Raw genomic sequence first — 27,260 nt, forward strand, 5'->3', positions numbered from 1 at the left:
GATTGTAAATGGTTCATGACTCGCCCGGGGGGTGGGAGGTGGTGGTGGGGTGGGTTTTGCATGTAGAGCATGTTAGCAACGTGGGGCATGTCCTTAACGAGCTGAAAGGCAGTTTTCCGTGTGCAGTCAAGCAGCATTCTCTCTCTCAAGGTGACAGATCAGACAGATTGGTTATCAGACAACCAATCAGGGGACCCCAATGAAAACAACTAGGGCCTAATTATTATCATTCAGTTAATCCAGCCATCTATTTTCTATGCCGCTTGTCCTCACTAGGGTCATGGGTATGCTGGAGCCTATCAAAGTGTTTCCATATCCCAGCTATGGACTGGTCGGCTTGGCAGGCACATATAGACAATCATTCGCATTCATACCGAGGGACAATTTGGAGTTGCCAATTGGAATGTTGAATGCCCGTAGAAAACCCATGCACAGGTAGAACATGCAAGAGGGGAAGCGGAAAATCGAACCCAGGTCTGCCCGATCTCCTGCCTGCGTGCAAATTACATAGATCGTCTGAAGCAGGAGTTACCAAACGCACAGGCTCCGTAATTCGGGGGAATTTGTTGACCACGTAGAGGAAGTAGGGTAGTCAAAGGGGTCGCAGGTGGGTCATACGTGCTCTGTGCGGGTTTGAACATTTTTGCGGGCCATGTGCGTGTCTCTTGCAATTTTGCCTGTTTTTGCACGTAGCCAGCACGTACGTCGGGATGTGACGCCTCCCAGGCGCTGGAAAACCACAGTTTTAGAGTACCCAGATAGAGAGATGAATAATAACGGACTGTGTAGTCCATGCTGTTGTACATACTGTACAGTACGTACATCGTGTTCTTGTAATGCACACTGCTCATGTAACATGCAGCCGCCCTTTCTGAGAGGTGCACGGGGTCAAAGTGGTGTGTAAATATTTAGCACCAACGAGAAAGAGTGCATTGCAGCAACCCAACATTGCGTGGCCTTAAAGAGCCGACAGTGGTGCAAACACACAGCCTCCCACCCCCACCCCCACCCCCACCCCGACCTGACCTTTTCTCGTGCACGCATGTGTGCGCACGTGCTCAGCTCCTCCATGACTGCTCTCGTTTCCTGAGTGTTGTCAAGGCGCAGCTTGTGAAAGGTGGAAGCAGGAATGTTCAGTCATGGTGGATGGATCTGCAGGATCAGCACAGGCTCTTCCTTTTAGGCTTCATGTGCGTCTGCTGGAACCACATGCTGGGTCTCAAACGGAGTACAGTAAATCCTTCTGGATCGCAGTTAATTGCCTCCAGACCCGACTGTGATAAGTGAATTTCCGTGAAGTCGAGTTCCTTTATTTATGAACTGAACATATTCATAGTTAGAGCATAGAAAACCTGACCTCCCTTTAGAATACAGTTTTTTTTTTACTTTATTAAAGTCCTGAAATAACTTTGATAGTCACCTTTGCTCTCCTATTACTCGATATAGTAGATATATTAAGAGAAAGTAAGACATAAATAAGACTCACACTCGTGTGTGTTGCTATAAATGATGATTGCAATATTTATCCTCTCCTTCCGCTCTCCTTTTTAATGACCAGTTGCAACCACTATGCAGGGCATATTGAATTGTTGATTTCTTGTAACCAGTGGAAAGATTTGGTAGTCCCTACCATGGTGCCAAGATGGCGACCATTCAAGGTGGTAATTGTCCAATAGATTTTCTGTTTTTATAATAATTATTGATCAGCTGTTTGTTATTTATCATATCTTTTGTTTTGTAGATCTAAATCAGTGCAGTGCATGTAGCTTTCTGGATCCTTCTCAGTGTTTTGAAGAGCACAACTCAGAAAGGTTTGGAAGCGAGCTTAGAGTATATAATATATAATATATATCATATATAATATATATTTATATATAATAATAATAATATATGAACACTCGGTTGGCATATTCACAGCCTTATTATGCCAACAAAGGCTTGGTGGATGAATGTGTCGCTTAGTGGAGAAGTCTGCAAAAGCCTGCTTAGTCAACATTAGCCTGAACCTTCACTTTGAATCTTCACCCTGAACCTTCACCACAAACATTCAACCTGAAACTTAACCATAGAACCTGCACCCCAGATTTGACCTTGAACCTTCACCCTGAGTATTCAATCTGAAACTTCAGCCCAAACTTTGAACCTAAAACTTTAGCCTGAACCGTCACCTGGAACCTTCACCCCAAACATTCGACCCCAGCCTTTAGCCTGGACCTTTATCCTGATCCTTCACCCCAAACATTCAACCTGAGACTTTAGCCTGGACCTTCACGCCAAACATTCAACCTGAGACTTTGGCCTGGACCTTCATCCTGAACCTTCACCCCAAACATTCAACCTGAGACTTTAGCCTGGACCTTCACCCTTCACCCTGAACCTTCACCCTAAACATTCAACCTGAGACTTTAGCCCGGACCTTCACCTCAAACATTCAACCTGAGACTTTAGTCTGGACCTTCATCCTGAACCTTCACCCCAAACATTCAACCTGAGACTTTAGCCTGCATCTTCATCCTGACCCTTCACCCCAAACATTCAACCTGAGACTTTAGCCTGGACCTTCATCCTAACCTTCACCCCAAACATTCAACCTGAGACTTTAGCCTGGACCTTCCTACTGAACCTTCACCCCAAACATTCAACCTGAAACTTTAGCCTGGACCTTCATCCTGAACCGTCACCCCAAACATTCAACCTGAGACTTTAGCCTGGACCTTTACCCTTCACCCTGAACCTTCACCCTAAACATTCAACCTGAGACTTTAGCCCGGACCTTCACCTCAAACATTCAACCTGAGACTTTAGCCTGGACCTTCATCCTGAACCTTCACCCCAAACATTCAACCTCAGACTTTAGCCTGCATCTTCATCCTGACCCTTCACCCCAAACATTCAACCTGAGACTTTAGCCTGCATCTTCATCCTGAACCTTCACCCCAAACATTCAACCTGAGACTTCAGCCTGGACCTTCATCCTAACCTTCACCCCAAACATTCAACCTGAGACTTTAGCCTGGACCTGCATCCTGAACCTTCACCCCAAACATTCAACCTGAGACTTTAGCCTGGACCTGCATCCTGAACCTTCACCCCAAACATTCAACCTGAGACTTTAGCCTGGACCTTCCTACTGAACCTTCACCCCAAACATTCAACCTGAAACTTTAGTCTGGACCTTCATCCTGAACCTTCACCCCAAACATTCAACCTGAGACTTTAGCCAATACCCTCACCCTTCACCCTTCACCCTGAACCTTCACCCTAAACATTCAACCTGAGACTTTAGCCTGGACCTTCACCCCAAACATTCAACCTGAGACTTTAGCCTGCATCTTCATCCTGAGCCTTCACCCCAAACATTCAACCTGAGTCTTGAGGCTATATCTTCATCCTGAACCTTCACCCCAAACATTCAACCTGAGACTTTAACCTGGACCTTCCCCCTTCACCCTAAACATTCACCCTGAGACTTTAGCCTGAACTTTCACCCCAAACATTCAACTTGAGACTTTAGCCTGGACCTTCACCTGGAACCTGCACCCCAAACATTCAACCTCAGACTTTAGCCTGGACCTTCACCTGGAACCTGCACCGCAAACATTCAACCTCAGACTTTAGCCTGGACCTTCACCTGGAACCTGCACCCCAAACATTCAACCTCAGACTTTAGCCTGGACCTTCACCTTGAACCTTCACCTTAAACATTCAACCTGAGACTTTAGCCTGCATCCTCATCCTGAACCTTCACCCCAAACATTTAACCTGAGACTTTAGCCTGAACCTTCACCCCAAACATTCAACCTGAGACTTTAGCCTGGACCTTCAACCTGAACCTTCACCCTAAACATTCAACCTGAGACTTTAACCTGGACCTTCACCCTTCACCCTAAACATTCACCCTGAAACTTTAGCCTGAACCTTCACCCCAAACATTCAACCTCAGACTTTAGCCTGCATCTTCATCCTGAACCTTCACCCCAAACATTCAACTAGAGACTTTAGCCTGGACCTTCACCTGGAACCTGCACCCCAAACATTCAACCTCAGACTTTAGCCTGGACCTTCACCCTGAACCTTCACCTTAAATATTCAACCTGAGACTTTAGCCTGGACCTTCACCTTGAACCTTCACCTTAAACATTCAACCTGAGACTTTAGCCTGCATCCTCATCCTGAACCTTCACCCCAAACATTTAACCTGAGACTTTAGCCTGAACCTTCACCCCAAACATTCAACCTGAGACTTTAGCCTGGACCTTCAACCTGAACCTTCACCCTAAACATTCAACCTGAGACTTTCACCTGGACCTTCACCCTTCACCCTAAACATTCACCCTGAAACTTTAGCCTGAACCTTCACCCCAAACATTCAACCTCAGACTTTAGCCTGCATCTTCATCCTGAACCTTCACCCCAAACATTCAACTAGAGACTTTAGCCTGGACCTTCACCTGGAACCTGCACCCCAAACATTCAACCTCAGACTTTAGCCTGGACCTTCACCCTGAACCTTCACCTTAAATATTCAACCTGAGACTTTAGCCTGGACCTTCACCCTGAACCTTCACCTTAAACATTCAACCTGAGACTTTAGCCTGCATCCTCATCCTGAAGCTTCACCCCAAACATTTAACCTGAGACTTTAGCCTGGACCTTCACCCTGAACCTTCACCCCAAACATTCAACCTGAGACTTTAGCCTGGACCTTCAACCTGAACCTTCACCCTAAACATTCAACCTGAGACTTTATTCTGGACCTTCACCCTGATCCTTCGCCCCAAACATTCAACCTGAGACTTTAGCCTGGACCTTCATCCTGTAACTTCACCCTGAACTTTCACGCTGAACCTTCACCCTGAACCGTCACCCTGGACCTTTACCCCAAAATTCCACCTGAGACTTTAGCCTACATTTTCATCCTGAACTTTCACCCCAAACCTTCAACCTGAGACTTTAGCCTACATCTTCACCCTGAACCTTCACCCCAAACATTCAACCTGAGACTTTAGCTTGGACCTTCATCCTGAAACTTCACCCTGAACTTTCACGCTATACCTTCACCCTGAACCTTCCCTTCAGCAAGCACAAACAAGCATCTGTCACTTTGCACTGGAGTCAGCTCAGGTTCAGCGTATCCACGCCACGTAGAAGATGGGCTGTTGCATGATGTGGAAGCACATCTGCGAGGATTGAGTCACGTGTGCAACGTTGCGCAAGACGAATCCACAATAAAAACATCATCTTTAGTTTCCTCTGAATAACTTCTTGATGTGCTCTGACACCGCTCAGTAACCTAGCCGGTCTGGACACGCATGCATAGTGCACGTGCACACTGAGCGTGTGCATGTTTGGTGAAGACTAATCAGAACCAGGACCACACACAAGCTCGGGAAGATCCGGGGGGAATCGGGGCCCCTGGCTCACGGGTGCCCCAGCCTGAGTCTCTGCCAAGAAAATCACCTTCCAGTCCGTCGACTCCGGCCTTTTGTGCACACCCCCGCTCTCAAAAAAAAAAATGCCAAGCTCTCCTTCTTCCTCGCCACCTTCTCATCTTTCATAGATTCTTCTGGATCCGCTCAGGGAAAGATGGAGATTACGGTGTGAGGGATTTTTAGGAGGGGGGGGCGCCCCTTTGTGACTGAGGGGCGCCTGGGGGCCTCGCTGGGCTTTATCATACCCTTGGGTGGGTATGTGGGTGTGTCGGGGGGCAAGGAGGTGACCATGCTGGTGTGTGTGTGCGTGTTTGCGGTCTGTTTTATTGCTCATTACAGAGGTGGCTGAGATGTGGTGATGAATGGAAACACTTGAGGGGGTACACAGAGGTGACGTGTGTGTTTGTGTGTGTGTGTGTGTGTGTCGTTGCTTTGCATTTTCATTTTCGACATTGAAATACTTTGCTTTCGTGACGTTTGACCTAAAACATGGACGTGACACATGATCATATTCCGTTTTGTTACATTGTCTGCTGTGTTGGTATATGTATTTGTCCTATACCTTTGTATATACTCTATGTATGAGTGTGTGTGACTATGTCAGCCTGTCCTTAGTCACAGCCTATTTACCGTACTGTTGTGTGGCGTGTGTAGAGCTCCAGTATTCGCCATGGTTGAGGCCACACCCCCCACGACCACACGTTGACAGTTTTGGCTGTCTCGGCTGAGGCCACAACAGCTAATAGAAGGCCTGCGAGCTAAATAGAGCAGCCTCAGTCAAGAAAACAGACGCCTTGCGGACGACAGCTTTACAGTATATTATGGAGCTGCCCCCCCGCCGCCCCCCCCCGTTCCCCAAATTTGAACACTGACTTGGTTTTTCTTTTTTTGTTGCTGTTTTCCCATTGGTAATTTAAACATGAATATTATTTATGCTCCCGTAGCACACGTCCATTGCCAGGTTGGTTTGTGTTTATTTTAGCTGTCGCCCCCGCCTGGACCTTCCCACCCCCTGTGTAAACTGTAACTCACTTAAACATACACCAATCAGCTTGGTGGTGATGTTAGCATGTTGGCTAACTAAGATTAGTTCTTTTATTTCTTCATCTTGTCGTCTTAGATGGATCTAGCCGTGATTTTTACACCACTGGTTCTCAAACGGGGCTACTCGTACTACAGGGGGGTATTGAAAGTACCCCAGGCAGTACTTGAGATAAAAAATAGATCTATAGTCATTCAATCTGTATATACAGTGGTATGAAAAATTTTGGGCACCCCTGATAATTGCTAGTGCTCCTTTCTAAATGGTTCTGGGTAATTGATTTATTATTTATAGCAAACCCACACTGATAGATGAGAAGGGAAATGAAGGTTATAAGATTTACAGAAAGCGTGCAATCATTATTTCAACAAAAGTAGGCAGGTGCATAAATTTGGGCACCCTTGCTTTACTGATTTGAATACCGTTAGCACTGATTATTGGAACATCAAATTAGTTTGGTAAGATATTTGGTTTGGTAACATATCAGTCAGGCCATGTGAAGCCCACACACAAGAGTTATAGAGGAAGCTAATTTAAAGGACATGCTAATCAGGCAGCAACGAGAAAACATTCTTGAGAACGCACAGGGACAATAATTTCACCCTGAAGGAAGGTTGAAAGGCACAAGACGAGGCAAACAGCTGCAAATGTGGGGAAAACCGCAGTGGTGTGCGCGCGCGGATCGATCCCCCAGCCGTGCAGGATTCGCCGGCTCACCTTCAAGGGAGGAAAGTGAGGCCCGGATTTGTTTCTCCGACGTAGCCACATTCTTGGCAGCACCTTGGCTCGTCCTTGACAGCGAGAGGATGGATGAGAGTGGAAAGTGGGAGAGCCAGCTTCCATCTACACTTTTCCATTTACTCAATCCATACTGTGCCATTTTCCTGGATCAGCCAGTCTTAGCTACACTTGAGTCAGTGTTTCCTACAGGGCTGTGATCTATCTGCGGTGCTGGGTTGCAGGCTGGGCGGCTAGATGATGCCATAATCTCATTTGCATCATTTGAGATTACAGCATGACACAAAATTCAGTGTTAGGGTTAGCGTGTTAGGATTAGTGCCAGCCAAAGTCAAGGAGTAAAGCACCTAGCGAGCCTCTTTGCCGTACAAGTGATGACTTTTCAATGATGTTGCCGTCACGGATGATGAATGTGCACCAGGACGCTTCCAGGACTTCACACTCTGCCTTTTGTTCCGCTCGCCTCTTTGGGACGTGGTCCAGCTGTGAAAAAAGGCAAAGAGACGCCTCTGGGATTTTTATTCATGAGCCCAATTGTTGCTGTAATTTCTGAAAGTGACACCAAGACAAACGACTCTGGAGAGGAAGAGCCAGGTGGAAATAAACATGTCTGCCGCCACGTGATCTCTCTCTTTTACACCCAAGAGAATCTCCTACCTGGCTTGACCTTAGTGTCCTTGACTGCTGCCAGCCTGACGGTATACACGCACACATGTTGTACATGCTAGCAGAACGTGACGGTACACACACTTAGGACGAGGTTACCTCATGCAGACGCGATGTTACAAAAGTACTGGGACACCTACAGGAAGTTCTCTTCTGGGACGACATTCTTGAAGATTCTGGAGTGTGTCTGTGTCTGACATTTTGTCCATTTGTGAGGTCAGAAGTCACAAGGTTGGGCCACACCCCTCCAAGCATACCTTTACAGACCTGGGCACTAGGAGTGTGATGGTACTGTGTGATGTCATTGGATTGTCCTTTCAAGTCCCATGGGACAGTGTGCCAGGGAGCGTCTGTCACATTTTACAGCTTTCCATGGGGGTACATGGGGGTCAGCGACAAACATTTTTGACATGCGGCTCGCTCCTCCCCTCCAAACCGGAGCCGTGACGGTGACACTCTTGTCCGGTTTTGGATCAACATTTGCTGTAAAAGTGACTGTTGTACTTATCACTTTGGATTCAGCTCCAGCACCTCTGATTGATGAGGACTCCCACACTCCCCCCTCCCCACCAAGCGGTTGACAGGGTGACACTTACAGGCAGGCAGTGACCTATTAAAAACCCGCTGACGGTCATTAGCCCGCTTAGACGTGAAACGTGATTTTTTTGCCTATGACCCCCATGCAGACCCCTCTTGATCACGGTTCGCGCACCCTCATCAACAACTGGTCTCAATTACTCCGCCACTAATTGCTGGGCTCGCCCTCGGGGGTGGGGGTCCACTGGGGAGCGCTGACGTCCTGCTTGCGGCCTGCGTGTGAATTTTAAGAAGTGTGAGCATGAAGCAGCCGTGTCTGCTTGTCATCAATGTGACTGCATCGGAGGATCTTAGCAAACGGGAGGCAGAGTCTGGGTGTGGCCGGGCGGCATCACGTATCCAGTGCAGATTCGGAACTGGAACTGGAACTGGCAATGACCTTGTCAATACATGGGAATCGGCATGAAGGAACAACACAACAAGCGTCACATAGCAGCAACAGGTTGACAACACGTCCATGAGCATACCAGTCGACTGAAGATGCTAAAGAGATTAGCAGAATTAGCATGAGCTCGCTAGCTGTGTTGTCTTTGAAGTATTTGAGGAATGTGTGATGGCAATTAAACGTTGGCAATTAAACGCTTGCTTGAGGGAGAATGCTACTTCTTGTAGGCCCAATTAACACGTGGGGGGGACGGGGCGGGGGGGGGGGCACGTGTGTGAGCCATGTGAGTCCTTTACGATTGAATTACTCTTGCTGTGCTGGACTTGGGTGCGATTCCCCCGCCCTCTCCTGGAGTTTTAGTTTGCTCGTTCCATCACTTCTATTTTCTAGTGCAGTGGAACCTGTTTTTATGCCTCGCTGCCATGTTTGGACATTTAGTTGCAATGTTTGTATGTTGTGTTGCCATGCATCGCAGGAGGCATTTTAACATTCTGGCCTCGGGCAGTTTCCATATTATTTTTTGGATCAAACTGAAGCGCTTTTGTTTTGTTTTGGTCAATTCATAATTAGCCTGTCACATGATCGTCTGCATATGAGCTAAATATTGTTGTATTATTGCAAGCAGATGTGACCGACGTAGTTTTACCAAAGCCAGGAATAGATATTGGATGTATGGAGTAGGTTTCAATGTGTGCCTTAAGTCTGCTTCATCCAGGAAATCATTGCTGCAATTGATTAGTTTGTCTGCCCTCCAGAAAGTGTTTTGTTTGCCTTCTTTCTCCTTCACAAGTTCAAACCTTTCTCACTTTTCTCGTTAGTGCCTCGCTTTCTACCTCCTCACCTTGTCGCAAGGTCACACTGTGACAAAGACAAACTCTGTTTTCCGCAACCTGGAATATCATTCCTACTTGCCATTTATTCATGGAGAAAAGTGGAGTTTCGTGCCAGACGCTCCTTGCACAATATCACCCTCACCGACCTGTAGAGGCTGAGTGGGCCTCTCGCCTGAAGTCATCTGGGATAGGCTCCAGCACACCCCCGCAACCCTAATGAACCCTAATAAAGGGGCATAGGAAATGGACGGATGGATGCCCACCGTCATCTGTGCGGGTGGAAAAACCGACATCAAGCGTGGTACCGTCAGCGGTAGACTACGGAATTATAGGGCCCTATAAATTCCGTTTTATTTTTTCCCAAATTCCGTTTTTTTCCGTTTTAATTTTTTGGAATTCCATTTTTGTTTTACCTTTTACTCATTTTACCACAAAAGAGTGTGTTTTAATAATGTTTATGAATAAAATGCACACTAATTAATTAGAAATGAACTTACATTCATTGAGGCGACACAATATTGCACTTTTCCTCAATACTTTACTACTGCATCATGTAACACGACATTGCACTAGGTACTTCAAATAAAAAATGTTTGAAGTGAAAACAAATGACATATTAAAAAATAATAAAGTGCTCAACAAGCCTTTTCTCTTCAAGCGAAAATATACTTGACTTTATACAAAACACAGTCAATTTTTTAACATAGAACATATTAAAACAATCTTTTCCACAGTACATAAAGTGCATCAAAACAAGGCAAAATGCAGCAGGATGTTCCTGATTTATGAAATTTAAGTTGTACACTGCTGGGCATCAGTCCTTGCAGGACCTCCCTGTATGCTTTTATACAGTGGGCAGCGTTGTCTGTAACTACTGCCCAGACATCATTCAGATGGAGGTTGTTGCTGTGGAGGGAGGCTACAATGGCTTGTGAAACAGTGGAAAAGTTGCATCTGTCCATGAAAACTACATCCACCAGAAAATACTGCTTTTCAACTCCTGTGATGAAAGAAGAAAACAAACATGTTAGCTCTACTCACAGACACACGGAATTTCCCAGTTTGGGATCAATAAAGTACATCTATCTGTCTATCTTGCTATCTAGCTACGCACATGCACGCACGTGCGCGCACACACACACGCACACACAGATGGTGACTACCATTACGTTGTATATTAGGCTGATAAATTAACATTAACTTACCAATAACGATGTTTAGCACACTGCAATCCCTAGCATCAGTGGTCTCATCCACAACAACGGAGAATTTTTCAGAATCAGAATCAGAAAAGGTTTATTGCCAGGTATGATCAAACACATACTAGGAATTTGTTTTGGTGTAGTAGGCGCATACACATCTATTAAAAAAGAATGAGAATACAAAATATGAAAATACAAAATATACAGAATAACAGTATAAATATATGTACACAGTCTGTTTTTGTTTGTTATTCCGGAAGTGCAGTCTGATTGTTTTTCCTAAGAGTCCAAACTGAGCGTTAATGTAACGTATACAATGAAAGTGTCAAAGTGGCAGGATGAGGCAGAGGTGGGGTGTGGAGAGTGTCAGGTGGGGTTCCAGGCCTTGTTGATGAGGCTGACAGCAGACGGGAAGAAACAGTTCTTGTGGCGTGAGGTTTTGGTCCTGATGGACCGCAGCCTCCTGCCAGAGGGGAGCGTCTCGAAGAGTCTGTGTCCGGGGTGAGAGGGATCGGCCACAATCCTTTCTGCACGCCTCAGGGTCCTGGAGGCGTACAGATCCTGGAGGGACGGGAGATTGCAGCCAATCAATTTTTCCCCCGGATCTTCTGGAGCACAGAGGAGATGTGTTGCTCAAACACTCGGGGGAGGTGAAGTTGTCGGAGGCTGCTGGCATTTTCAGGCAGCGCTCCTCCCTGTTTGCAGTGCTTCACGAGAAAAGGATGTATTTTTCCCAACTTCTCCAAGGGGATGTCGGCCTCAGCACACATGCTCACAAAATCCTCGACGATGTCTTTTCTTAAGTCCCCTGACTTGAACGAGGCAGTAACGCATGTCTGTCGGGGCTGCCTGCTAGCGTTAGCGCTATGCGTTTCTTTTTTTTTTTAGATGACTTTTGGATAACAAGTGGTCATCACATGTGTTTTTTCGCTTCCAGTCAACTGAGTGTTGACAGAAAGTACAAAATAACATGTCACCAGATACATAGAAGTCACCTGGGTACAGCTCGGCTCTGTATTTCGGCGTTAGCGTGGTATTGCGCAACTTCTTCGCAGACGGGGGGAGTGCCATGTTTGAAAAAGGGCGGTAGGCAGGTATTGTGTCACATTGATTACCGACCTCCGGGAACGATTCCCCAGGTTTATGTTCCTCTTTCTCATGAAAACAGCATTTCCGCGATATTCCGCATTCAAAATAATTTCCGTTTTTATTGTCCAATTCCGCGATTCCGTCCACGATTCCGCGAACGCCGAAATTATAGGGCCCTAGAATTAGTGGTTGACAGCGGTAATTATCAGAGCTGTCGACTCGAGTCACACCACTTGGACTCAATTTTGTTGACCTTGGACTTGACTTGACAATATCATCAAAGACTTGCAACTCCACTTAGACATCAATGACTCGGGACGGAGCGTGTTTGAGCTCGACTTCCTTATATGGGCGTTCCCAGGTACAAGCTGTAGGCTTGTGGGCTTGCCCTCCCCCCACTGTGCTGTCTGTCGAAGATTTGACCATGTTAGCACGAAGGTAACGCTAATGGCTTCCAGGAAATATTTGTTCAGGTTTGAACTTGCCTAATGAGACAAACATCAGGCAGAAGTGAAGTGGTTGCAGGTTCAGATTCCTGACCAGCAAGAGACAAATATGGGACTGTTTTGTGAACATGGGTGAAGCTGGACTATTGGCCAAACTATTGCTGAAGTCCGATGCCTTCCGAACGTTACTTGGTCATGTTGAAGAGTCAGAAGTAACAATCTATCAATGTCCTACCTGTGTTAGGTCCCTTTTAATGGTGTTATATTGTTAATATGACATTTTATTTGGGAGACAAGAAACAGTCTTTAGGGCTTGTAAGTCTTGTCAGGGAAATTTCAAGCCTATGACTTCGGATCTGACTCTGTGTTGTCTTGACTTGAGACCTGACTTGGATGTGTACTTTAATTGTGACTTGACTCGAGACTTGCTCCCGCCTCTAGTAATTCTACCACATTTAGACTGGTATCTGCATCGTTTTTTTGTCTGGTTGCTACGATTACCTGCAGTTTGAGTTCACATGCCTGCTTCTTTCAGTGTTTGGTTAGAATTTATTAGCGTCTGGCGAAGCTAACATCTGGTGTGAGCATGTTGGAGGTGGAGATAGAACGTCTTGTTCTACGCTTCAGGAAGAGCCCACCTGCCGTGGCTTAGCGCTGAGATTCTTTGGATATGTGAAAAATATATCCCATTCAAATGCAGATTTCCTTGAAAACATGACGGAAAGGAAATCCCGCTGTGCCCGTGCCGCCTCTTCAGCTCTTCTCTCTGCCGTCCTCGCAATTTACCTTGTGGTAAATTGTGTGAGGAGCAAAGAAACAAGGGCTGCAGAGGCTAGCGGCACTCGTGGCAGCAGAGAGGCCCTTTGATTAGGAACCCTCTAACATTCACTGTAGCTGTCATGATCACGACCTTGTCCACTAGGACGGGGTTGATGGTCCCGGCGGGGACTGTCTGAGATCCTTTGTGGTGTTGATTTGTTGCTGCTTGCCCGTGTTAGCGCTTTATAATCTGTCTATTAGCAGTAATGGCAATAATATTATCACGCGCACACACTCTCATGCTTGCTATCCCGATGTTGTGAATTAGAGAGGCATTGAAGCCGGGATTAACGGCAGGGAAGAATAAAGCCTTCTTTGGACAACAGGGAGGGCCGATGAGGTGAAGGGATCAAACCCCCCCACCCCCGGCTCTCGCTCGTACACACACAGACACACCAGTCAACTGCTCATCTTCAAAGTACTTAGCAACGCAGACGTGACGTTCGCATTCCAAGAAGAACGCTGTTGGAGCAACAACACTTTCACCTTTCACCTCTGCCCCGTCCCGTCCTAAGCTTCAGGAATCCCTTGGCTGCCGCCGCTTGAGGAAATGCCCCTCATCAAGCGAGACAAACAGTGCAGTTGGCAGGAAAAAATGTTTTTCTGCAGCATATTTTCTGGACCTTTCTTTCTTTGCCATTGGAACCTAAAATAACCGATTATATTTTGTCTTGAAACATAACAAGTTATCTTAGCAGGTTGTGCAAATATTGTTTGTCTTTATATTTTTGTCTTTGTCTTTATATATTATATATCTATATACATATAATTTTTTGGCAACCTCACACTTTGGGCTAAAAGCAATCCAACAGCTTCACATAGCTCAGTAATCCCTCGTTTATCATGGTTAATTGGTTTCACAATGAGTGAATTATGGATGAAGTATTAACTGGATTGGATGCCGAATGAGATCGGGAGCTCGGTGAACTTGCTTGGCGCTAACTTGCTTGTTGGACTTCATTTAGCCCTTTCAGCCTCCCAGGTATGTTCCTGAAGCTATGGTGTAGCTGAAGAAGCGTTAATGTGTTACGTCACCATCGCGGACACCTGTTCAGCCTGGTCTTGTGTGTGCTATTGTGGAGCTGAATAACTTGCCTTTACAGGTTCAATGCCTCTACTTGGTCTGGAATTTTCTTCAGCAAATGTGACTTGTAGTTCAGTGCAATTATATACACACACACACATTTTTTTGACTGTTGCAACTGGGAAATACAGAGTACTCGCCACTTCACGCTATGATTTTCGTGAGTTCAGTCTATCTTGGTTTTTCAAAAAAATATAAATTAAAAAATGAATGTTGTTTACGGTCTATGATTAGTTTAAAAAATGCCTATTTAAGCATTTTTTGCCTAAACGAAGGAGTTTCAAGGGCAAAAATAGCTAACTAAAGCAAAATACAAAGCATTCAGAAGAGTCATTCAAAGACGTTACAATATGTAGTATTTTCCACTGGTGCCTAGGTGTCAGTAATGTTATTGCAATGTTGGCTGAGACATACAAACGCCAGACTTGATGGCCAGAACAACAGGCTTTTATTGCAGCTTTGAATGATCTCACAGTCGGTACAGTGTCATGGGCGACTGTTGCCACACACGCCAAGCGAAAACACAACCGCCCACGTAACTTTCTGTCTGCCCCACACTCAGCTCTCCTCATGTCATTTACATTCTTATTTTCTCTTACTATGTCTACTATATTGGTGATTATTGGGGTGTTTCCAGTCTTCATGCTCTAATAATGTTACTCACGTATTAAACAAGTTTCCTATGCTCTATGAAAATAAAAATTGACTGTATAAATGAGGGTTATTAGAATAAACATTTAATCTTTTTCTGTCTTTTTACTTTGTTTGCTGGTTTTTGTTGCCATGTTTAACAGTGTTGTTAGAATGGGACAATTAATAAAGGTAGGCTACAATTGTTCCTGGAGGCGACGACCGCTGACCAATCACAGCAGAGTAGGCGTGTTTTGGCCAAGATTTACCATGAACACAACTTGATATTTATGGGGTTTACTATAGAGGGTTTACTATAGGGCTGAACGGCGGTCGAGTGGTTAGCATGTATTCACTATATGCGTTACATTAACGCCCAGTTTGGACAGCTGGGAGGTCTGGGTTCAATCTCACCCATCTCTGTGTGGAGTTTGCATGTTTTCCCCTTGCATGCATGGGTTTTTAATTGGCGACTCCAAATTGTCCATAGGTATGAATGTGGGTGAGAATGGTTGTTTGTCTATATGTGATTGGCTGGCTCACCTGAAGAATGGTTATTTGTCTGTACGTGCCCTGTGATTGGCTGGCCACCAGTCCAGGGTGTACCCCGGCTCTCGCACAAAGACAGCTGGGATAGGCTCCAGCACCCCATGTCATATAAAAAAAACCCTGAAATTAGCAGGACAGGACCCCTTAAAGGACAACTGTTGCAAACTTCTGATACTTTCCGCTTGATTGGACTAAAAACTTACAGAATGCCATATGGCAAGTAGCAGTAGCAGTAGCAGTAGCCTGCAGTAAAACCGATTCCTTGGCTGTGTTCGAAACCACATACTGACTGCTAAATACTTCCATGCCCATACTATCCACACTCTATACTGCATACCCAATCCATCAGACAATATGCAAAGCATTTACACTACAGCGTACTACATGATAACCCACAATGCATTGTGCTCCTACCCGAGCTGAAATTGACAGGTTGAAGCTGATTTCACTTTAGCTCTAAACTCTTTAAATACATAAAAAAATCATAAATATTATTGAGATCCCGAGTGTGCCATTTATTTGTCCAAATACCAACCATTTACAATTTCGTTCTGACGAATTCGCCAAAATTGAAGCTAGCTAGTGAGCAACACACTTCCGTTTATTTTCACAAAATAAAACACCCCCTTACTTTTCATTCATTCATTCATTTTCTACCGCTTTTTCCTCACGAGGGTCGCGGGGGGTGCTGGAGCCTAGCCCAGCTGTCTTCGGGCGAGAGGCGGGGTACACCCTGGACTGGTGGCCAGCCAATCACAGGGCACATATAGACAAACAACCATTCACACTCGCATTCATACCTATGGACAATTTGGAGTGGCCAATTAACCTAGCATGTTTTTGGAATGTGGGAGGAAACCGGAGTACCCGGAGAAAACCCACGCATGCACGGGGAGAACATGCAAACTCCACACAGAGATGGCCGAGGGCGGGGACCGAACCCTGGTCTCCTAGCTGTGAGGTCTGCGCACTAACCACCAGACCGCCGTGCCGCCCCCCTTACTTTTCTCATACAAAAAACCATAGTATAAATCAATGCTTTTACTTTGTAAACAAGAAGCGAACCAACTGGCAATATATCCTGCTTGACATCACCATTTGGACTGATCTCATCCTGGTGTCGTCACGTCGCGTTGCATCCTGGGTAATTTGGGTATGAGTAGTAAGCTGACGATACATACTCAACATTTCTGGTGAATGCAGTATGCATCCGGATACTGGCAGTGTAGACACACTGCATACTCAAAAAGTTAGTATGAGTAGTAGGTAGTAGTAGTAGTAGTATGCGGTTTCCAACACAGCCCTTTTCTGTGTGGCGATACTGCGACATCAAGCAAATACATCATTTGGACTGACTGTGTCCTGTTGTCTTCCAGACTGGATACCACTTGCCCGTCCATCAGCAACCATCAGCGCCCACCCTCCCCAAGCCGAAGCTCGTGGGCCCCCGTCTGAGTGCTGCTCTCACGAGGGGTCCGTTCCCTCCGGGGGTCGCCTCCGCTGTCGCCCTTCCCTCCCCCTGCCCTGAGACGGCAGGGGCTGGACCCTGTCATCTTTCGGCGACTGGCCCCTCCCGAGCGGCGAATGACAAGCGTGCATCCGAGGGCGGGGCTTGCCTCAGTCTCTCGTGATTGGCTGCTGGATGGAATTAAGGTGAATGGAACACATGCCCAAGGAGCAAGACCCTAACCCATTAGAGGGAGAAGAGAAACGGTGAGAAGCGTTTGACCTTTCTTTCTCTTGTTTCAGTGATAAATGAACATGTAAGGTTACTTTTTCCTTCATCGTTGACCCGATTATTGACAAAGACAACTTCCTGTTTTGTCAAGAGTTCGTATGTCCAGCCATCTTATCTACCGCGGGATCCCACGGAAGATAAGAACGATAAGAACGATAAGAACGATAAGAACGAGGGATGTCGCAATAGTAGCCTTTTGGTTGGTGGCCTTGCTCACCGCTCCGCCCCGCGTTTTATCCATTAGTCCTCAGATGGCGGTGAAGTTTAAAGGAGAAGCTTAAGTGGTGTTCAATGTGTCTCTTCTCGTCCCGGCCCATACTTCCATTTGAGTTTGCTTGCTAAAACAAAGAACAAAAAAACAACAAAGCAGCTGTAAAGATGTTTGTATAATAATATCATCCAAATCCTGGATATTTGTAATAGAAACACATTTTGTGTTGTGTTGACTTTCTGGAACAAAAGACGTGTCTTCATGTCTTAGATAAGGATCGTGGATGATGGGCAAAATTCCAAAAAAGGTGCACTTTGACCTTCGCTGAAGAAGTGATTGTTGCCAAAGACACGATGTGGCACCTTCTTCTTCGTGACCACCTTCCTGTTTTGCCATGAGTTATTTCTTCTGGGAGTGTTTTCACCTTAATTACCCGAAACAGAGCCAAAGAATGCTGCAAGTGCAGGTATTTAGATAAAGACTGTGAGAAATACTATTATAATATCATATCATATATTATTATATAATATAATACTATATAGTAATATAATATTAATATTATATTATATAATACTAGATATCATATTATATGTTATCATAAAATATATTACTATATTATATATTCATATTATATTATATTATAATAGTATTTCTCACTGTCTTCATCTATTATAAATATATATTATATACATTCTTCATGTCATTATAATATAATATAATATTGTATAATATTATATTACATTACATTACATTACATTACATTATTGAAGATGAAGGTGTTGATCTCCTGTCACATTGTGTCTTTGGGAGCAGCCATGTCTTCAATGAAGGTAAAAGTAACCTCAAATATTCATGTATGCCTTGTATTCATCATGTAGTATATGCATTTAGAATAGCTTTATGCATGTACTGTATAATTGTAAGACATGTTTTGTGTTCACATTGTTTTATTTCTTATGGTAAAAATTAAGGATGGACCGATATATCGGCCAGCCGATATATCAGGCCGATATTTGCGTTCTTTACTTGAATCGGTATCAGCTGATACGCCCGTGGGTTCGTCGATATATCTTTTTCCGCCACATGATTTACGGACAGGCATCCGCCGGGCAGCTATGTGTTGCCGGAGGACCCAGCAACACACACAGTCGCGGCACCCTGCCGCCACATCATAACAAGGGTACTTTTCAACTTTGAAATGACGGGTAATGACGCTAAGCAAGGTTTCACTGCATTTTTAAACGATTACCCAGCTAAAAAAGGCCTAAAGAGTTTAAAATCGACATTTTTTGGAATAAAAATCCGCTATTGTGTGGGAGTCCACTGTCGTTTTTGTTGTCAGGGTAGTATTTGTCACTGTTTGTTTTGTTGACGTTGGCTGGAGCGCTCTGAGGTGGGCTCTTCCAAGTGGGATATAGCCCACTTCCCATGAATGCAGCATAGCCTGTCTTTCCTGGTCTGTCTTCTAATTTGAAGAAAACACGTTTGGACCGGTAGAGCCGGTCGGCCCGGTCCCAGCAAGTGAAATATTGCCAGCGTTGGCGCACATGGCGGCCTGGGGGCACAGCGTGTGCGTCCTTCTGAAGAAGAAGGTGTGGCAACCTCTCTTTGAATGATTCCTACGTATTACCTCTGCCAAGGACATTATGTTTGTATTTATTGTCATGTGCTTCCTGTCCACTATGGCCTACTAAAAGCCTCTGTTTCAGAAAGCCCCGCCCACCATGTTGACGTTATCGCCAGCCTGGACTCAGTTCACACGTGGATTAAAAATATGCTCACACACTGCTTGCACTGTGTTGCATTAGCGTTAGCGTTAGCCCGGGCTTACGCCACGCTGGTGTGTTGTATGTCATCAGGTGTGTCTTTTGATTTCCACACCCGGGAGCCGCCAATCAAACTTCCACGAAAGGAAGCAGTCTGCAATGTGAGCAGAGGTTTTAAAGGTCCGCCCCAGCCTAAAGTGTAAACAAGCTTCGGGTTTTCCTTCCCGTGAGGATGTCCTGTCATTGGCGCTAACAAGCATTGTTATTTGTCTCCGTGGCTGTGGATTGTGTGACTGATTACATCACGAGCCCATTGTGCACAGGGGGGGCTTAAATATCAAGCCAGGCCCGTGAGTGACGCTCATTTGAGCCGAGCGCCTGTCGTCCTGAATGGAGGGAGCAGAATGGGATCTGTTGTTCCCGCCTGGGTGTAAATCTCTGTATGCATCGTGATATCATTATGTGCAAAAGACACTTTATTGTTAGCGCTTCCCAGTTCCCAGTGTTCCCACTACCTGTACTACCTCTTGACGCTTGCTCATAAACACATTATAACGGGACTGACTACCTGTACTACCTCTTGACGCTTGCTCATAAACACATTATAACGGGACTGCTATCAATGGAGCTGTCCTTCTAACTCCGTACTGTAGATGGCGTGATAACTCTGCTTCTTAACACACCTGTCAGAGAATAAAAAGATGGAGCAGGAGGGATCAGTGTTGCCAATTTAGCCATGTTGCGAGCCAGTAATCAGACCAGACATGAAAGCAAGAATGTTTTTCCCTCCATCCTAGCACTATTCCTTATTTATAAATTGAATATTTATGTAGTCAGAAAAGCTTCTAAATGCAGTTTTTAACATTATTAGAGCCCCCCGGATACTCTGATATGCTTTTTATTCTTAACAGAGACGATCTATATTGTGTAGCGTCACTGGGAGTACTTCCTGTTTCCTAGAATACCTTTTCATACAGTTTTTGTCAAAAAAGACTGGAAAGCAGCTCGCACAGTTAGTTAATATTCTGCATTATAAGTTGAGTAGCGTATTGTCTGTTTTATCTGTGTGTGTATGTATAGTTCTTTTGACATCGGGGGTAGGAATTGTTTGTGACCTGGTGACACTCTACGATTCCTAGCTAATACGGTGTCACGCTTCAACTACTGTGTGTCAGGTTAGGCTGCCTTGAATAAATGCCAACATTTCTGTACTTCGGCTGCAAGGATCACATGCTCTTTTTTTCGTCTCCATCTACGTCAAAATGTGGAGGTACGCAGAGCGGAAATTTTCTGCATGAAAGGGACCGCTCAACGGGGCGTGGGTGTGAAAATGATGTAAGTTTTCCACACATGCATAAACTGACTCCAGTGTTGTGTGTGAGATTTATTAGGAGACCTATTATGCTCATCTCTGGCCCTTTGAATTGAGTTGTGGACTCCTGTAGAGCAGCTTCAAACAATAACCCGCACACAAAGCTTTGGAGAGCTTCCAGAATCTGCACCTAATCCAGCTGTATTTCTTTGGCTTTACAAAACGCTCTATTTCTATTTATTCCATCCACGGCTAACCACCGGGCACACCCTCTCAGCTGTGATTGGTCACACTCCCAAGCGCTCCCAAGGACGACTGCCGAACCCCACTTTCTAACCACTCGTCCATCATGCGGCCGCTACAAGATTAATGTCCAAATATCATGGGAATAATATCGTAGCTGTAGTTTTATGACAAGAAAGTCAAAATATGAAGAGGAGAATATTTGTATCCACACAATCATTTTTAAAAATGAGAATAAGCTTGAAATATTATCTGAAATATTAAACATAAAGTATAATATTTTTATTATAAGAAACAATAATTTTGGAGAATATTCTGCCAATAAAGTCAATCATGGAAAGAACGAGAAGAAGAACCCTGGCTCAGGATGTCTGATGTTCCAAAGACCCCAAACGCCCTGTGACCTCAGGTTACGTCCCATTCCAGACCTGCCAACATGCACCTACGTATATACGCTCCTATGCTTGCCTTCTCTCTATGCATTCCTGGCAAGTGTTTTCAGGAATGAACCGCTTTGTTTCCCCGCATTACGTATGCGCCATATGGCGCACACACGTGTGAAGTCAACAGCATCACGTTCTGTTTACAAATGACAGATAGCGTCGCTCATTTCTTATGACACAAACCAAACAGCCCTGTTGCTATCAAAGCAGGGCTGTCCAAACTGTGGCACAGGGACCATTTGCGTTCTAAAGCTATACAAACGGATGAAAAAGAGGCAGCTAATTAATACACGTAATGCAGGGGTGGGCAAACTACGGCCCGGGGGCCACATGCGGCCCACCAAGCGTTTGAATCCGGCCCGCCAGTTGCTTTCTAAGTAACTTCAACTTTTAACATACAAACTGGCAACATGACTAGCAAGTCGGATGTCTGATTTAGTAAAAAATAAACAACAAAACTGTAAAATTAAATGACATAGTTTGATGTGGTGTGATGTTTAAAGTGCTCCTAAAAAAGGGACATGAGAACATACAACTGATATAGGATAACACTTTTACAGATAAAATTAGACAAATAATTCAAGGAAAATGATAAGCATAAAATAGTGTGTGTGTGTTAAATATATGTTCTGGCCCCCCAGACAATTTTGTTAACTCAATGCGGCCCTCGAGTCCAAATATTTGCCCACCCCTGACGTAATGGGACACACCTATTCCGCCTATGAAAAAACCTCCAAATGGGCCAACAAAGCCCCGTTTACATAATGTGACCTGCATATTAACCAAGCTAGCATCACTCACTCAGGCCATAACTGCACCATATTCACACCATAATTACACAAAATTTCCACCATATTTCCACCATAATTACAAAATATTTACAGGATAATTACACAATATTTACACCATAATTACACCATATTTACACCATAATCACACCATATTTACAGGATAATAACACAATATTTACACCATATTTTCACCATAATTACACCATATTTACACTATAATCACACCATATTTACAGATATTTACAGGATAATTACAGGATAATTACACAATATTTACACCATATTTACACCATAATTACACCATATTTACACCATAATCACACCATATTTACAGGATAATAACACAATATTTACACCATATTTTCACCATAATTACACCATATTTACACTATAATCACACCGTATTTACAGATATTTACAGGATAATTACACAATATTTACACCATAATCACACCATACTTACACCATAATCACACTATATTTACAGGATAATTACACAATATTTACACCATATTTGCACCATACTTACACCATATTCCACTGATGATTAAAATGACCAAAATATGGCAAAATACTGTAAGTATTGCTTGTTATCATGAATTATTAGATGCTGAGGCATGGATATAAAACTATTTGGAGGTGGAATAGGTGGGTCCCACCACACGCATTCATTGGCTACCTCTGTTGAACTGTTTTTAGATGTTTTGAACGCACAGAAAGGAGAAAGAGGTGTCTTCATGTCTCACATAACGATTGTCAACGATGAGCTCAATTCCAAAAGATGTGCACTCACAAAATCATATGAGTGTGGAAAATGAGAAATGCAATCTCGGTCCTAAGTCCATGTTCCTGTATTCACGGAGGTTGCGGCTGCCTCAGCCGGATTAGCCGTGCTGTGTGTTGACAGACTCTCGCAGGTCTTTCAGGTCCTGACCCGCCGGTCCTGTTGGCATTTCAGGCTCTTCAATAATCAATGAGGTTTAATGAAGGCGGCTCTGGAGCCAATCAGGGCCCGGGAGGGGGGTGGTGCCTGCGGGAGGCCGGAGAGAGGGAGAGGCGCGGCAGGGTGGGTTTGATGAGTGAGGAGCTAAACATAGACTGTCGGCTGAAGGGAAGCGTGCTTCAGCGCGGGGCTACGCTTCGCCACTCGGACCCGATTTGCTTGTTTGCCATGCACATCCTGCAACCTCGCTGTGTCACCAGGTCAGGAACAGCAAGCTGTTTTTAAAGGTTTTACGGGAAGGGTTCCTATTTGGGTTTGGGGAGGGGGCTTGGCTCATCTGCACAACATCTGTTGCACGCTTGCAACAGCTGTGTGTGTCTGTGTGTGTGTGTGTGTGTGTGTGTGTGTGTGTGTGTGTGTGTAACTGTAACGTAAGCGTCAAACAGTGTTTGAGATGACGCCACATGAGGGATCCAACAAGTTTCTGCCTTATGTTTACGTCAGGATGTGTGTGTTTGTGTGAGCGTGTGTTGGTGCACTCAACTTGCGGCGGCGCACATTCCGACGGGAATGGTTTTGACGGTGCAGGCCTGCTCATGTCTAAGCCGTGTTGTTTACAACGTATGCAGCGCAGAGTGGGGGGGGGTGTTGGGGACTCTGGATGTGGCCAAAACGCCTCAGGCATTAAAGTGCACTCAGAAAGCAAACAAAATGCTCAAGGACGTTCCTCCCATCACCGCCACGCATGCTGTCTTTTTTTTCTTTTGCTCATGTGTCAACTTTGAGACTGAAGCGCAAGTACTGGGGTGTCCAACGTGCGGGCACACTGTAAAAATATAATTCCACCAGGAAACGATACAATTGGAAAAGTCAGCAGTAATTTACAGGAATAAAGTCCAAATATTCAGAGAAAAAAGTTGGAATAACGTGAATAATATGTTATGAGGAAAGATAACATCATTTGAGTCGCATAAAGTGGAAATATTAAATTGTTGTCTTTTATAAAGGTGGGATTTTTATGAGAAGTTGGACTTTTTGGTTCACTGAAAGAAGAAAGTTGAAATAGCACTGAAAATAAAAAAAAATTATAAAGCTTTTAATTTTGCTATTGAGCGAAAATAGTTGTATCAATAATAAGTCAAAAAAGTCAAAATTTTAAGGGAATTAATCCTCATATTATCGGGGATAATAATGCCATAATGCAGTAGCATTGAGTTGAAATATTCAAGACAAAGTATGTAAAAATCTGAATATTATGGGGAACAAACCAATGAAAATGAAGTGGAAATGGAATATCGGGCTGGGAAAAAATATAATATTGTGGGAATAAAATGACAGCAAAAATGGGGAAAACAGTAATAATCTAAGAAGAAGAATTAAAATTGTAATTTAAACAGTAAAAAGTTTAATGAGAATTAAGTCATAGTGATCATTTTAGCTGTATAAAAGATAATATAAAGCTAATATAAAAGTACATTTTTTATATTTTTAATATTGTTATTTTTCAAAGTCAAGAAATTATGAAACAATAATTACCAGAATAAAGTCAAAATATTTTGGGATTAAAGTCATAATAATGAGAAGAAAATTGAAGTAGTTGGGGGGTGGCATTGGGGGATATGCTGATATGTATGTACTGTAGTGTTCCACACCGGTCAATAGGTGTCAGTAATGTTACGTTGAAGAGCCAGCAGCCATCACTTATTATTTGTGTTTTATTTTCCCTTACCCTGTCTACTATGCTGGGTAATAGGAGTGTAAAGGTGACTATAGGGTTGTTATTTTGTGTCTACGGGGCTCTAATTGTAATTGTATTTAGAAGGTCCGAAACATATTTTCTATGTTCCAACCTCCATCCACGTTTATCCACTCTGAGGATTTTTACAACGTCTTACCCTTTCCTTTAATGCTCGCTCTCCCTGTCCGTTCTCTGCCGTGTGAGGCGTCAGAGCCCGCCGCAACAAGGCAAAGAAGCTTTGAAGTGTGCAGATGTTGAACAGTTGAGATGGACACGGGTTTCCGACATGAGCGTTGAGGGCTGGCAAAGGGACGGACGTTAAACGTTTGAGTGGCAGTCGGTCTGCTAGCGAAACCTCCTGTTTTTTTTCTGCCGCTGCGACGCATCAAATTGGTTTCCCGCTTCGCCGCTGACAGCCTCTGGTTGGCTGCGGAGCCAAAGCGGCGCGTCTTTGCCAGGAAGTTTTGATTGGCGGCGCCACGGACCCACTCTTTCTCATCTCCTCGTGAAGATAACGGTCCCGCCCACACATGGAACATCGCGTCCCGTGAGCTCAAAGAGAGCAGGATTCATCAAAAGATCCATGAGTAATTCTTAAATGGCGGCTGAGAAGTGCAGCAAGTAAATGGATTCCAAACTGACATTGTGGCTAATTTGCTATCCCAACAGCAGGCGTGCAAGTGAAGACATTGTGGGAATGACTGACATGATTAGCATGATTAGCATGGTTGCCCCTTCAGGACATTTCACTTGCAAGCTCAGAAGAACTTGTTTGTGTTTATGAAGTGAAGGTTGGGATACGTGGCATGTGTGCTAGGTGATGACTACATATAAGTCACATGTCCTTGTACTAGACCGGGGGGGGGGGGGGGGGGCATTTTTTTCATTTATAATATTACATTTTTTCACCATCATTAATGCATGTGTGCCATGTCGAGCCACATTCTGTTATGATAGCAACAATTGCCGTCCCATGGAGTCTCAGTCAATGCCCAACCCAGGGGTCAGCAAACCGTGGCTTCAGAGCCGCATGTGGATATTCAGCCTCTTTATTGTGGCTCCCTTTGCAATGCTTGAATATTTTTAAACACCCGAGTGGGGAAAATGCACGTCTTTGTAATGTGTTTTTAAAATTCCAACTTTGTGTGAGACCATGAATGCATCCTGACTGAGTTCTGACTGATTGAATGAGCACGAGGATGAGCAGACAGGATGCTATCCAGTTCTCTTTCACACAGGTAAACATGGAGGAAAATAAGTCATACGTTCCCAGAGCTATTTGACATTTTAAAAACAGCTGCATGGGCGCCAGAGTAAACAAATCAGGTAAGTTTACAGTAGTTTACACATCCATTTATGTAAGTTTATCTCCAATACTAGCAAGAGTACTCCAACTCGTCTTTTCTTATCTGAACTACTTTGATACCCCCAAATCCCCCCCCCCCACCCCCCCACCCCCCAACGTTGTTTTAAACGTATGTTTTGTGGCTCCAGGCTATTTTTCTTTGGTGGGCAAGGGGGTAAAAGGGTTGCCAACACCTGCTCCAACCCCTTAAGCAGCGGCCATTTTAGACTGATTTTGGCCATTTTAGGCACACGGAATCATGTCTTCTATGGCTATATAAACAAAAGGAAGATTAGACTCCCGTTCTTAATAAAAAATAAAATAAAAAAACACACTTTTTTCTACCTTTTTCTGTTATTTAGTAATCAGCAGTAGAACATAGGTAAGAAGATTCAGGAAAATGTCAGTTCTCGACTAAAAATGGGAGAAAAACAGATTTCTGTGAAAACATATATTGCAAGCATAACTTTTACTTGGATGCAAATATTTTGGTTGTGTGACGGCTCCATATATAAACAACTATACCAACATAAACAACACACAAAAGGCTTGTTTTACATCAAAGTAACTATTTATTTATTTACATCGTATATAACACCATCAACTATTTACAATTTAACAAATGAAATGTGTGTGTGCATCTCTGTGTGGAGTTTGCATGTTCTCCCCGTGCATGCGTGGGTTTTCTCCGGGTACTCCGGTTTCCTCCCACATTCCAAAAACATGCTAGGTTAATTAGCCACTCCAAATTGTCCATAGGTATGAATGTGAGTGTGAATGGTTGTTTGTCTATATGTGCCCTGTGATTGGCTGGCGACCAGTCCAGGGTGTACCCCGCCTTACGCCCGAAGACAGCTGGGATAGGCTCCAGCACCCCCCGCGACCCTCGTGAGGAAAAGCGGTAGAAAATGAATGAATGAATGTGCGTGTGCTTGCCCATGTGTGTGTGTATGGATTAAAAAATTGGGCAGAGGGCTGGTTTACATATCGGTGGTCATCAAACATAACAACATACTTGCTCACGGTGCAACGAAACTAAAATCACAACAAATCCACGGCAAGGTAATGCATCACATACAATAAGTCAACTACTAATACTACAAAGGTGACAAACAACAACTTAGCGCTAAACGTTACTTCCAAATGCCTGCAAGGAATGCTGGGTAGTCCAGCTGCTACAACAATATCAACTATGAACAATAAAATGTTTGTTTAACT

At 44.3% G+C, this 27,260-nt stretch overlaps 1 protein-coding gene across 5 annotated transcripts in view; it reads left to right on the forward strand.

Moving 5' to 3' along the window:
- LOC131124882 (thyroid hormone receptor alpha-B) overlaps window positions 1-27,260 on the forward strand; it is a 104,907-nt gene that overhangs the window by 62,009 nt on the left and 15,638 nt on the right. For 4 of the 5 annotated variants that reach the window (XM_058065825.1, XM_058065827.1, XM_058065826.1 and 1 more), the window contains one exon: window positions 16,889-17,225. In XM_058065825.1, coding sequence (XP_057921808.1) covers window positions 17,170-17,225 — 56 coding nt within the window. In that variant the 5' untranslated portion in view covers window positions 16,889-17,169. Of the gene's footprint in view, window positions 1-16,888; window positions 17,226-23,126; window positions 23,220-27,260 lie in introns of those variants that run through there. The other variant, XM_058065830.1, reaches the window with a different exon arrangement.

This window comes from Doryrhamphus excisus, chromosome 3 (genome assembly GCF_030265055.1).
Source record: "Doryrhamphus excisus isolate RoL2022-K1 chromosome 3, RoL_Dexc_1.0, whole genome shotgun sequence".
In the NCBI taxonomy this organism is placed as follows: Eukaryota; Metazoa; Chordata; class Actinopteri; order Syngnathiformes; family Syngnathidae; genus Doryrhamphus; species Doryrhamphus excisus.